Source organism: Paroedura picta, chromosome 2, assembly GCF_049243985.1.
Source record: "Paroedura picta isolate Pp20150507F chromosome 2, Ppicta_v3.0, whole genome shotgun sequence".
NCBI lineage: Eukaryota > Metazoa > Chordata > Lepidosauria > Squamata > Gekkonidae > Paroedura > Paroedura picta.
Window position 1 is genome coordinate 119,488,182 of NC_135370.1, and position 14,329 is coordinate 119,502,510.

At 43.9% G+C, this 14,329-nt stretch overlaps 1 protein-coding gene across 1 annotated transcript in view; it reads left to right on the plus strand.

Annotated features, from left to right (window-relative positions):
- The first annotated feature begins 128 nt into the window (after positions 1-128).
- Positions 129-14,329, plus strand: part of TTC17 (tetratricopeptide repeat domain 17) — a 78,497-nt gene continuing 64,296 nt past the window's right edge. The window contains exons 1-2 of the mRNA XM_077322221.1: positions 129-368; positions 10,755-10,844. Of these exons, the coding sequence (XP_077178336.1) occupies positions 144-368; positions 10,755-10,844 (315 nt within the window). The 5' untranslated portion in view covers positions 129-143. The remainder of the gene's footprint in view (positions 369-10,754; positions 10,845-14,329) is intronic.

Consider the following 14,329-nt stretch of genomic DNA (forward strand, 5'->3'; position numbering starts at 1 on the left):
GCCTCGCCAGGGAACGCGACTAGCTCTCGGGCCCCTGAAGCGCGGCAGCAGGTCGGGCCTCCGCTTCGATCACGCCCCCTCTAGCTCTCCCGGGCGGAGCCTCCCCCTTGCCTCGCTCGGCCTCTCCTTCCCATCCGTCCAAAATGGCGGCTTCGGCGGTTCCGCTTCCGGGTGGCGCGGTCAGGCCGGGCTCGAGGAAGATGGCGGTGGGAGTAGCAGCAGGAGTGGCCGGGCGGGGTGGTCGCGAGCCGGCGCGTGGCCCCTGGGGCTGGGCACTGGGCTTCTTGTTGCTGCTAGGCTTGATGCCACGGCCCGGCGCAGCCACCACGCACTGGGTGGTCACCGAGGACGGCAAGATCCAGCAGCAGGTAAGGGAGGGGCTCCTCGCGTCCCTGGGAAGCCGTCTCCATAGAAACATTCTCCCGCCCTCCTGCCCTGCCCGCCTTCTGCCGTGAGGGTCTTGCTTGTCCGGGAGACACCCGATAGCCGTGTATAGGGACGGGAGCATCTCGCTCGCCTCTTCAGGTCGCGTAGGGAGTTTCTTTCCGCGAGGGTTTGCCGTGAAGGCGTTGCCCTTCCTGCCTTGTGGCTCGAGCCTGGGGTGGCCGTCCAGGACGCAAACTTTCCCTCCTTCCCTTGGGCCTTGAAACTCCGCAGCCGCCCTGAGAGCCTTCCTCTTTCTAAAGAACTGTAGCTTCATCGGGCGCGTAGCAGCCTTAGGGCATGCCCACGTGCGCTTGATGGGGGAGTTAAATACAGGCTGCAGGAAGGGATGACCCAGCATACTCCTCCTTGCCAGACACACGGCCTCGGGACGGCCGGGGACCACCATAGCCACCAGGTTGGGCGTGCTCTTCGTCATCTGCTGCAGTGCTCCTGATACAGCAAAGCTGCGTGCTGCCCTACTCCTCTTCAACTCCCACTGTGCCGGCAGTGCAGAGTTGTGTTCTTGCTCATCAGCCCCCCTGTGCCTGGCCTGGGTGAAACCAAACACTGCTAGGCTTCTCACTGTGCCCATGCTGGAAGGGCAAAGCTGTGTACTGGTGTGCTCCAGGAACAGGGGATAGGGTTTGGAGAATAGTGGGCAAGCAAGCAGGGGAGTACAGACTGCATGGAGGGAGAGGGATTGTGTATTTAGTTCATAATATGTGCATTTTGGAGAAAAAGAAATTGGCATTTATACCCTATTTTTCCTATCCTGAGGAGTCTCAAACTGGTTTACAAGCTCCTCTCCCCACAACAGGTGCCTTGGATAGGTGGGGCTGAGAGAGAACTTTTGGGAGAACTGTGAATGCCCCGCCCAAGGACACCCAGCAGGCTTCACATGGAGGACTGATGAATCAAACCCAGTTCTCCAAAGTAGAGTACACTGCTCTTAACCACTACACCGTGCTGATGTTTTTAAAACGTTATCGATCTATAGGAATTACAGAAGAACTACTATTTTGCTTGTAAAATTATTTGACATGTTGATATGAAGCTATTGCCTCTTGTGGAACAAAGGTTTGTAGTGATCTTTTCATGTGCATTTTAAATAGAAAAAAATTATTTTATTATTAAAATTATATATCACTCTTTGTAGCCAGGCTCAGGGTGGTTTACAACATGTTAAAATACAATCTTCTGTTCATAAATAAAACATGTCTAGGGTTGTGGAAGGAGTTGTGACCGACTCATCACCTACCTAATTGCCCAGCTGTCCAATGAACGGCCAGTCAGATAAGCTGGCCACCTCCTCCAACTTCTTCCAACTGGAAGAAATTCCAGCTCACTGTACTGGCCTCAGTGGTTCTCAACCTGGGGGTCGGGACCCCTTTGGGGGTTGAACAACCCTTTCACAGGCATCACAGCAGGGCAAACACCTTGGCTGGGAGGGGGGCTGGTATCTACACAACAGCCTTGTGGGGTAGATCGAGAGAGTGTTCATCTGTCTGGAGCAGTGGAAAAGAGCAAGATCACCATGATGGGACAAAAGGCAGAACTGAACTGAGAAACCCCAGAAAAAAACCAATTCATATATAATCATGAACAATGGATCTTCCTTCCATTGGTCAGTTTCGGTTTAATTTATGTGAAAGAACACTTGCATAATTTTATGGTTGGGGGTCACCACAACATGAGGAACTGCATTTAAGAGTCACGACAGTAGGACAGTTGAGAAGCACTGCTGTAGAAGATGAGCCAGCCAGCGAGCCAGAACTGAAAGGGAAGGGAGGCCCTGAGACTCCAGTCAGTCCCTGCCATGGTGCAGCCCCACCGCAGCCTTCCCAGGTCTCTGCGGAGCCTGCCTAGGGGGGTGGAAGTAAGGATGCCCTGCCAACGCTCTTCCCCCTCCCCAGGCAACCTATGCCAGGACTCAGCAGAGCCTGCCTGGGTTGCGGGGGGGGGGGGGGTGGAGTGGCTACAGCCTGTTGTGTTTTTTTTTTTTTTTTTGCAACAGACTTTTCCACTAATAATAAAACAATAATGCACCAAATGATCCGATATGCTGCTACTTCTCCATATATTCAGTATTCAGTTGGTGGAATTTTATTCTGAAGAAGGAGGCCCATATGATTTTGCTTGTTCTGGCATCAACTCTACTTATTATGCTTTTTCCAGAATACTAATTGGTCATTGTTAAATGAGATTTCCAACTAGGAGTTTTTTCATGACAATCATGGCCAGGGCCTTTTCAGTCCTTGCCCCGACCTGGTAAACAGACCTCCTGGGAGAGTTGGGGGCTCTGACAGAACTAGCTCAGTTCTGCATGGCCTGCAAGATGGAGCTCTTCTGCCAGGCATTTGGTTGAGGCCAGAGCAATGAAGATCTTGACTCCTCCTAGAGCCAGCCAATATATCCATGTTTCCCCCCCTGAGGCATTTTAAAGATGTCTGTTGAGTGGGGGATGGTTGTTGCCACCTAGGGTGGTTTAACAGGGTTTTAAGATTGTTTTAATGGGATTTTACTGTGGGGATCAATCATGCTACCCACCACAAGCCAATGTGCAGGAGTGGCGAGCTACAATTTGAAGATTTAATAAATAAAATAAGCTCTTGTTACTGACTAAATCAGTCACAATGTAAGGCCATCCATTGAAGTTACTGGACAGTGTTACCTCTGAGAGCAAAGATGTGACAGACCTGTCAATGGATCTTCTACCGTTTTTAAAGATAGATTCAAGTGGGTAACCATATTAGTCTGAAGTAGTGCAACAAAAATAGTGTCCAATTGAGAACAGTTTTATTTCCCCAATGTTTTTGTGAACAACAAATGAACTCAAAAGGACTGATCAGCTGTTTGAGCAAAGAATTATCATACGGCATAATATGGCATAATTTGGATACTATGACACAGTTGACTAATTAGCCACTAGTTTATCCTTTTCTATATATATGCACTCTCATTATTCTTGTTCCATTTTGTCTGAGTAAGTGTGCCTGCGCACGAAAGCTCATATGAAAGAGGATAGGAAAGGCGACTGTAAGCCACTTTGAGACTCCTTCGGGTAGAGAAAAGCGGCATATAAGAACCAATTCTTCTTCTAAATTAGCCGTCATTGAGTTTTATTTCTTGTGATTTTACTGCAAGGGTAGTCAAACTGCAGCCCTCCAGATGCCCATGGACTACAATTCCCGGGGCTCATGGGAATTGTAGTCCATGGACATCAGGAGGGCCGCAGTTTGACTACCCCTTTTTAGTGTGTTTGTGTGTGTATGGACCTTTCAGTTCACATTGTACTTGCTCCTGAGCTTGGTTTATAAAGTTCCCTGCTACTTGGTTCTTACTTCCCTGATCAGTGATTTCTTTCATCATGTGTCTTGCCTTGAGTCGCAGTGAGAAAGGCAGATGATAGGTAATGTAAATAAATGATCAAATAGAATCATAGAGTTGGAAGGGGCCATGCAGGACATCTAGTCCAACCCCCTGCTCAACGCAGGATCAGCCCTAAGCATCCTAAAGCATCCAAGACAAGTGTGTATCCAACCTTTGCTTGAAGACTGCCAGTGAGGGGGAGCTGACCACCTCCATAGGCAGCCTATTTCACTGCTGAACTACTCTGACTGTGAAAATTTTTTTCCTGATATCGTTGTACTTGTAGTTTAAACCCTTTACTGCGTGTATTTTCCTCTGCAGCCAATGGGAACAGCATCCTGCCCTCCTCCAAATGACAGCCTTTCAAATACTTAAAGAGGGCTATCATGTCCCCTCTCAACCTCCTTTTCTCCAGGCTGAACATTCCCAAGTCCCTCAACCTATCTTCATAGGGCTTGGTGCCTTGGCCCCAGATCATCCTCGTCACTCTCCTCTGTACCCTTTCAATTTTATCTACGTCCTTCTTGAAGTGAGGCCTCCAGAACTGCACACAGTACTCCAGGTGTGGTCTGACCAGTGCCGTATACAATGGGACTATGACATTTTGTGATTTTGATGTGATGCCCCTGCTGATACAGCCCAAAATGGCATTTGCCTTTTTTACCGCTGCATCACACTGCCTGCTCATGTTTAGTTTACAATCCACAAGTGCCCCAAAGTCTCGTTCACACACAGTGTTACCTAGAAGCGTATCCCCCATCCAGTAGGCATGCTTTTCATTTTCCAGATGCAGAACTTTACACTTATCTTGCATCTTGTTTTCATTTGCCCATTTTTCCATTGTGTTCAGATCTCATTGAACTCTGTCTCTATCTTCTGGAGTATTTGCCAGTCCTCCCAATTTGGTGTCAACTGCAAACTTGATGAGTAGTCCTTCCACCCCCTCATCTAGATCATTAATAAATATGTTAAAAAGTACCGGACTGAGCACCAAGCCCTGAGGTACCCCGCTACTCACCTCCCTTCAGTCTGATGAAACACCATTGACAACAACTCTTTGAGTGCGGTTCTCTATCCAATTAACTATCCACCTAACTATCTGAAAATCCAGATTGCAGTCCTTCAACTTATCCATCAGAACATCATGGGGAACCTTACCAAAAGCTTTACTAAAATCCAAGTAAACAACATCAACTGAATGAATGTGTACATGCAAGAAGACTTGCAGAATTAGAAGAAGGCATTTTCTGCAGTTGTGTTAATTTTCCTCTTGGATCCTGTATAAAGGTTAATAGACTGTTAACTAAGTCAACAGAGGTCACCTGAACCTCATCAGAAGTGAGAAGTACAATGTCTTTCAAGATATTTCCCTTCCCAAATAACTTTACCACTGTCTTGTCAGGATTTAGGTTAAGTTTGCTCACTCATAGCCATTGCTCACTCACAGCCAGACAGTGACCAAGAGCCTCTATTGCATCACTGGGAAATTTGGATTAGGAGATTTGGATAACTGGGTGCTATCAGCATATTGATGATGGCTAACTCCAGAATTATGAATTACTAGCCTGAAAGCCTGTTGCATCCAGGAATGCAACGGGTGCTAGCAGTGCCCCCCCCCCCAAGGTTTAGGGCTGGCAGTCCACTCTATCCTTCATACGTTCATAAGATTCAACTTTACAGTTCTGCTGGTTAGCACTTTTTAAAGCATGTAGAAAGGAGATGGCTAGAGATAGTTAAAACTGAAATCCCAATCCTGTAAGAGTATGCGAGTCACCTGGAATACCCGAGTTCATGGTCTGGTTTATCATATATATGCAGGAAATCCCTACAGCTGAGATTTTGTAAGCTACCTGAAGGCTTAAAAAGTTTTCCCAGTCCCCCTTTCTCCACAGTGGGGACCAAAGCAGTTTATATTATTATCTCTTTCCTTTTATCCACATAACAATCTTTGAGATAGGTTAGGCTGAAAGTATCTGATTGATCCAAAATCACCCAAATAAAAGTCTTGGATTGGTTACATTCTCTGTATTGTTTCTCTGTCTATGCCTAACTTACAGGTTTATTGAAACTAGAAGTTATAATATATGCACCATCAGTGCTGTTTAATGTTGATTAGCTACTAATTTTTTTTAGCAATAACACTGGTCTAGCTCAAAGAACCACTGTAGTTGCAGCAGCCACTGGAGTTATGTAGATTTAATATAGATCATGTATTGATTGCCACCTCATGGGATTTTCCCATAGTATGCCTTTGTGCTGTGCTGCTTGTACATTCTCTTTCTTGAGAATGAATGATCATTCTGCTGGTTGTGTTTCTGGATTTGCCTGAAGCCCTGCTTGTAGGTCTGTCTGTAGCTTTCTTCTATCAAATCTTCCAATAAAATAATGGTCAGGATACTTTCATGGGAAATATTCAATTTGGCTAAAGTAGTTTTCTATAATCAAAACCCTTTCTACAATCTGCCACAACAATATTTTATTACCTGGCTTTCATAGGCATTCTTAAAATGTATAAACTTTGCCTCTGGTAGCTATGAGATTATGGCAGAATCCAGAGGATAACCTTGTATCAGAATATTGCTCCTTTTAATTCCCCATTGAGTAAAAACAGGCTAGACAGAATATGGCACTAGAGTACCCAAAATTTATATTTAATTGTGTAAGTGTTTTATGGTAGAGAGGTTAGGGTTTCTTTCTAGCCTTTTATGTATCATTCAGCAGAAATACTATTAATGGGAACAGTTCTGAAAGAGCTTGTTACTGTATAAAGAAGATTGTGGTATTAGTAGACAAACAAAATAGTGAGCGTTTAGCATTTGCATGACTCCTGCTATTTGTGATTTTCTATTCTTTTATTTCTTTAGCTTTTTCTGCGAGCCTGGGGTACTGTTCAGGTTTGCAGCAAGCTATGTCTTACCTGTTTGCCACTCCAGTCTCAAGATTTAAATATGTTCAGATTTGGCCAACTTTGCTACTGGTATATATAGATTATAAAGAGAATTTAGATTGTTGATTATAATAGAACATTAACATTTGCATGACCATTTGCAGGTTTAATTTTAGTTGGAGTGAATTTCCTGTCTTCGGTCTTAAATTACACAAGGTACAGTCTGCTACAGCAGTGAAAATTATTGTGTAATAAGGCAGTTAGTTTGTTCAACAATTTTGTACTATTTGTATATTATTTTACTTTCCATTACCTTGTTCTAACATTCTTTTTTGGATATTGTGAAAGAGAATATGGGTAATATTTTATGTTGTAATGGAAGAGCAAAATAGATCTATGTTTAGAGCTATGTTCAAAATACAAATAAAAGAGGATAGAAATATTAAGGCCATACTTGAGCATCTGTACATCTGCATCTGTACATATAAATAAAATGGTAAGAGGGTTCTGGGAGGAATTGGCACTCAGCCATCCAGTCAGGTACACTGTCGCAGCTGTCCCATCCCTGATTTGGCTGTCCATCCAACAAACGGCCAATCAGGAGGGGTGTCCCATCCCTCGCTGCATCCCCCTCCAGCTTCTCCCATATGGAAAAAGTGCCAGCTGGAGGGAGGGTGTGGGGCCTGGGACTGTGAGCTGAGTTGGGATGGGGAGAAGGGAGGGAGGCCCCTACTGCAAGAAGCTCTGGCTGTGGCTTTGTCAGAACTCTGGGGCACTGCAGGGGCAGGGGGGGGAAGGCGAGCCAGTCCCCACCAGTGCTTTCGCTGCCCTGCACAGCCACGACCTTGCCAGGCTGTGACAGAGCTGTCTAGGGCATCTAGGGGAGGAGCCAGTGCTTCCCACCACCATATGAAAGCGCTCGCCAAACGCTTCCCTCCACCGCCCCGAAAACACCTGCTGGAGCCTCAGTGCACCTTCTGGGGGTAGCGGAGGGAGGAGCAGAGTTCTGGGCAGCAAGCTTTTTTGCTGGTGTTGATATAAAGTGCTATGTGGAAGGAATAATCATAAACAGAGCTACTCGGAAGTGGGAGAGGCAAGAGTTTTTAGGGTTGCATTGTAAAAAACATCAGTTTAATCAGAATTAGGATATAATTAGGATACATAGGCTAGCACATTATCCCTGTCCATACTGGCAGCATGGAAACAGAATGAAAAGTCTTTCCGAAAATTGCTTTGTTCTATTCCTTAGGATCCATCTCCTTGTCTCTTGAGACTTTTATGTTCACTCTTACAAATGTGTATTGATTTCAAATAGGCAGCCTGAGGAAAATGAAATCATAATTCACAATCACCAAATGAGTAGCAAAGCAAATAATCAGAGGCAGTAAAAGGACTGCTGATAGGGGAGCAGTGATGACTCCTAGATAGAATTGTCTTTAATGTTAAGCTTCATGGCTGTCCCCCCCCCCCTTCACACCATCAACTAATTTAACTTTTGAGGAACTGATAACTTTCTCATCCTTTCCTGTAGAGCAGCACCGTTAAATTCAACATGCTTGTCAAGTAAAGCTGTTTGCAGGTATTAAGCAAAGTGGGACTAATACTAGCTAGGTAACAATATTAATGATTAATCTTTCTCTAAGGTAGAATTTTAACCCTAACCGAGTACCACCCTTAGTACGTACAAGACTTTAATCTTAAAATCTAACAACAAACACTGACTAAATGTTTTTTAAAAATTAAAATTAATGTGATGACTAGGCTTTTCGGAAATAGCACCATGCCATTTAGTGCCATTGTTATCATGCTTTTTTGATTAAAATATACACAAGCACTCTCTCAGCTAAATCAGTCCTCAGATCAGCTTGTGAAACCTGTAAAATTTGTTATAACATCTCTGTGTATGTCAGTTCAGCCTACCTCTAACCCCATACTCCTGAAAAGTATTCTGCGTTATGAAGGGTATAATAATATTGTGGCTGCTATGCTAGAGCTATATTTCTCATTTTTCTTTTGACCTTTCTATTTCCCTGGTGTACACATCTGGAAAGGGAAAGATGTAGAAACTTAACAAGCATTTCATAATAGGGGCATTTAGGGGTACCTTTTTATCTTTGAGAATGCAGTAAGTGGTGTTAAAACATCCCCTTTCAGTGGTTATTGTATATAATGACAGCTGCATAAATATTAAAGAAGACACGAAGAACTTTTTGTGTGCCACTGTACATTTTGCTACCATAGCCTTTTGAATGTTATCCTCCCTGGACAATTGATATGCTTGTTCCATAGTTAACTTGGCAGGACATAGCAGCCTGCTTAAGCAGCATACTTTGTTGACAAAGTACTTTCATATGGCATTTTTTTGTTCTCAGGCATCCTTCAGATTACTAAGCATCAGCAGAGATATGCTAAGGGAATGGAACTCTACACTTTTCTGGTGCAGAGCATTGAGTTCCCTGAAGTGTATTTCTTGGGGAACAGGTGGCCCATAGGACAAGTGTGGGAATGTAGGATTCTATAGTGAGACTGAGAATTGACAATAATTGACTCCCAATTTGTCATCATCTATAGAATGCTGGATGAGCCTCTTGTGGCACAGAGTGGTAAGGCAGCAGACATGCAGTCTGAAGCTCTGCCCATGAGGCTGGGAGTTCAATCCCAGCAGCCAGCTCAAGGTTGACTCAGCCTTCCGAGGTCAGTAAAATAAGTACCCAGCTTGCTGGGGGGTAAATGGTAATGACTGGGGAAGGCACTGGCAAACCACCCCGTATTGAGTCTGCCATGAAAACGCTAGAGGGCGTCACCCCAAGGGTCAGACATGACCCGGTGCTTGCACAGGGGATACCTTTACCTTATAGAATGCTGGAGGAGGAAGGACATAACAATGTGTGGACAAGCTGGAGACTAGGCAAGCATCTCTCCATACAAGAAGGGAAAAAGAACACCGATGAGCTGGCAACTCAAAAGTCATTCTTTCTCAACCCCTAGGCAGCCTGTGCTTTTGTTTTTGTTTTTTTCTGCAATCATGACTTGCCAGCTCAGGTCTTGTCTTTTCTCTCCTGTCCTTCTGCACTCAGAGTGGACCCGGGGACTCGTAAGATGTGCATGCTGTATGTATTGGAGCATTGTGCAGAAAAAGCAGGCCGGCTGCCTCACTTTTGCTTCACTGTGGCCCAGTGGGCAGGCAACAGCATGGCATCTCCTGCCTGATTTGGCACAGCATCTAATTTGCCTACCTGCCCCTTTTTAGGGCGTGGTGGCTATGCTCATTTGGAGCTGGCAGAGCACAGAACTGCTGCTTCCACTCAGCTGCTTCATGTGTGCTTTCTCTAATCCCTGCCCACCCACCCCCAAGCAAGTGATGTCTGTGAGTGATGGTGTTGCCCTTGTATTCATCCCATTTGTCTTTTAATATCTCCACACACCCAGTCCTCCTTCCATACCCCAGGCCCCCATTTCTCCTCCTGTCATATATAATGGAAGAAGAAGGGTCATTCAAGGGCATTGAAACTGAGGTCCAATGATGCAGTTGAATATGATTGGGGAGAGTTATAAAAGGGCGAGATGGGAGACTTTAATTTGGGAGAGGGTGAAACTGTGGGCATGGTCTTTGAACATCTGTTGGGTGGAAATTTGACTTTTCACCATTTGAGTTTAACACTCCTGCTGTAGCCTGAGTTAACATGTCTTGCTATATGAACCATTTGTAGAGATTTTGTTATTTTACTCGTTTAGTTATCTATAGTGCACAAAGTGCATGTAACCTTTTCCCATTGTCTGTTACCCACAATGCTTTTGGCAATGTTTAATTTACATCGGGGCCCTTAGTGATAAGAATCATTTTGAACTCCAGTGTCTTAAATATTATATTTATGTAAATCTCAGTGCAATTCAAATTAATTTCCCAGAATGTAAAATCACAAAGCATCATATATCTTTTTCTGATATAGATACAGAGCGAAGCTTCTGATTTATGAGTGATGTAAACTTTGTCTGTATGACAGTAACTGTGATTGGTAAAAGCAGGTTTAAAGAGAACTTATGACTATGGCTACCTTTGTCTGTTGTCCAGGTTGACTCACCAATGAACTTGAAACATCCTCATGATTTAGTGATTTTAATGAGACAAGAAACAACTGTTAACTACCTCAAAGAACTGGAGGTAAGGTTTCTGTTACAGATTAGTTTTATAAACTTTGTAACTGGCAGGAAGAATAATACTAGTTCTCTGGTATGCATTTGAAGAATTAAGATGAAGAATTAAAATATTTTATGTATGTATGCATGCATGCGTGCATGCCAGGACTGTGTTCTTGGTTATATGGAGGAATCCTACATTTAAAAAATTTATATTCGCATTTGGCTGCTCTCAGTTGTGGGCTTTGGCCAAGAACCATGGATTTATTTATTTGCATCTGTGGGAACTTCACACTTGTTTTTCTTGAGCAGCAGTTCTCATAGACTCATGGCTTCTTTTGGGAGTTCCAAAGCAGTTTCTGGAATGAAATGGGAGACCAACTATTCAAAGAGAAATACCTCCAAAATTGTACTAGGCTAGTGAATATAAGCACTTCTTTGCATCACATGCTTTATCTAAAATAACTGTTCAAGGTTTGCTAAACATTTTAGTGATTTATGTGTTCTTATCACTTGGGAAAATATTTTTCAGTTCTGTACTCATTGACACCAATGGTATATATGTAAATACTTCGGTACTTCAAAACTTCATATCCAAACGTAATGCTTTGGGGCTTTATCAGAATGGTCCCTCGTGTCCATGGGTTCACAATACAGCTTGTGAGAAGGTCTGATATTATAAAGCAAATCCACTTAGTTTGCCCATCTTTTCCTGTGAAGATTCCATTTCAAGAGCCTTGGGATATCCAAAACATGGAGCTAGCTCGGTGTAGTGGTTGGGAGTGCGAACTTCTAATCTGGTGAGCTGGGTTCGATTCTGTGCTCTCCCACATGCAACCAGCTGAGTGACCTTGTTCTCGCCACAGCACTGATAAAGCTGTTCTGACCGAGTGGTAATATCAGGGCTCTCTCAGCCTCACTCACCTCACAGGTTGTCTGTTGTAGGGAGAGGAAAGAGAAGGCAAATGTAAGCCGCTTTGAGACTCCTTTGGGTAGCGAAAAGTGGCATGTTAAGAACCAACTCTTCTATTCTGAAGCAACTTAATTTTTTTCAAAGTACCTAGAGTACTCTTGTTGTTGTTTACTACACGTTATTCTGTGTGTCTAAATGCATAAACCACACCACGGTTTCTTGGCTCTTGAAGAATATTGGCAGCCTTGGTCCCTTGCTAAGTTTTGATCTCCTGGCAATTATGATCATGGCTAGAAATATAATCTGTGATGATCTCTTCATTGGAAACTGGTTTTGCTTTTAACACTGGTTTGATCTTCTAAATGTATTTGTTAATCTGGCATGTAAATTTTCTTATGAGAAAGTTATTTTTCTACACAAGTATTAAGAACACATTTTATTCTTCCATTTTTATATTACATACATTACATTTTGAGGATAAAATGGATAAAGTTTTCTTTAGTGGACACTTAAACTTCTCCTTCAGTGGGGGAAGTCCTCCAGGAATGGCTAGGTCACGTCTCCACTTGCTCCAGACAGAGCTATGCAAATTAGTATACATTTATTGGGCTGACCCTCTCCAGACCAATTAACTCTACAGCTCCAGCAGGAGCTTCAGTGCGAAGCTTCATGACTCTGCAGAATGATGGACTTTTAAGATTTGAAAATGGAAGTTCTCCATTGGAGAAGGCTTCTCTATCTTCCTCCAAGATGAAGAAGAAGTGTACAGACACAGGTAAGGAGTGTGCTTAGACATGGAGCCATACCATTGGGCAGAAGTGTCTAGAACAGGACATCTAGAGATTGCAACCTCCTCCTTGCCAGGGCTGAATGCTGCAGTGCAAATGCCCCATTCCCTCATTCCTGTTCTGCTGGAGAAGGGGGGCGGGGAATAGCCTGGCTTGTAGCAACCATGCCTCCTCCACTGCAAGAGACATCACACTCCCAGGCAGAACTTTGCACAAACAGAAGACACTGGAGGACACCAAGCTGTGACTTTGTCTGCAACAGGGCAAATGGCCATTCCCTCACCCCTGTTCTACAAGACAGGGAGGGGGAAAATAGCCCAGCTTTTAGCAACCATGCTTCCTCCACTGTGAGAGGCACAATGCTCCTCGACAGTACTCTATACCAGTGGCCCCCAACCTTTTCCAACCTTTCCCCCCCCCCACGGTGCAGCACTCGGAGCAGCCGATTGCTCCCGGCGCAGCGAGTGCTGTGCCGTGGGGTGGAGGTGCCCGCCCTTCCCCCCACTGTGGCCCGGTACCGAGCCGTGGCCTAGTTGTTGGGGAAAACCGCTCTACACAATCAGAATGTTTGACATTGAAGAAATGGTCTAGAAATCATGGAGTCTGTCCGAACAGTCCTTCTTCTAAGGACATTCTGGGTTTTTACATGATGGAAGAGGTGAAGGTCTTAGACAAACCATTCTAAAATACCAGGTATCTGCCCTAGAGGCAATCTTAAAAGCTTAATGGGTATTTCAAATAATGAACTGATTCATAAATAGTTGAAAGGTACCACGCAGTTAATGCTTCCTGTCCAACACAGATTTCCTATGTGAAATCTATCCAAAGTGTTGTTGGCACTGTTAAAACATCCTTTCAAACCACTTAAAAGAGTAGAACTAAAATATCATGGAAAGTGGCATTCCGATTGTGATTACTACAGCTAGAAAGGTGTCAGAATGGGAAGCTCTATCAAAGTAGAAAGAGCTGTGCATGTTTCATAAGAATTCAGTGGTACTCAGAACAGATCCCTCGTTACTACCAAAGGTTTACTCAAGGTTTCATATTGATCAACTGATTATATTTCCCTCCTCCTTTCCTAAGGCTTCGGCACCAAGAGAAAGGGAATAGCACAGGCTTGATGTGCGGAGGGCATTAAAGGTATATCTGGACAGAACCAAATGGTTTCATTTGTCAGATGCTGTATTTGTTGATCATGAAAGTACAAATCTAGGAAATAAGGCATTTAAAGAGTACCATTGCAAATTGGGTTAGGCAGTGCATAAACCAGGCCTATAACACTTTAGGGCTGAAAAAGCCCACAGGTCAACACCTATATCTGCAGCCTTTCAGAAAAGAGGATCTCTTGAAGAGATATGCAGAATGGCCACATGGTCTTCTCACTTAACATTTGTTAAGCATTACAAAATTGATACACACAGGCATCAGAAGATATGTTGTTAGGAGTGTCTTGAATCAGGAGCAGACAGAAATATGTAACATTGAATAAGAATGATCAGTATATGTCACCCACCCAAGGTTAAGTGGTTCTACATAACCATTCCTGGAGGACTTCCCCCACTGAAGGAGAACAGATAATTGGCTTACCTGAAGAATCCTTCTCTTCAGTGGGACAAAGTCCTCCAACATATTTTCCCACCACTTGTTATAGTTTGTATATTTACATGTTACGTTGCAGAGTTGTATGAAGGAACAAGAGTTCTACTGTAGTTGTGAATTGATCTTAAACAAGGTTAAGATTTACATCTGACTACATTTATTGTGGAGCTCTTAGGCTATTGTATGCCTGGAGAGGGTCAGCCCACTATA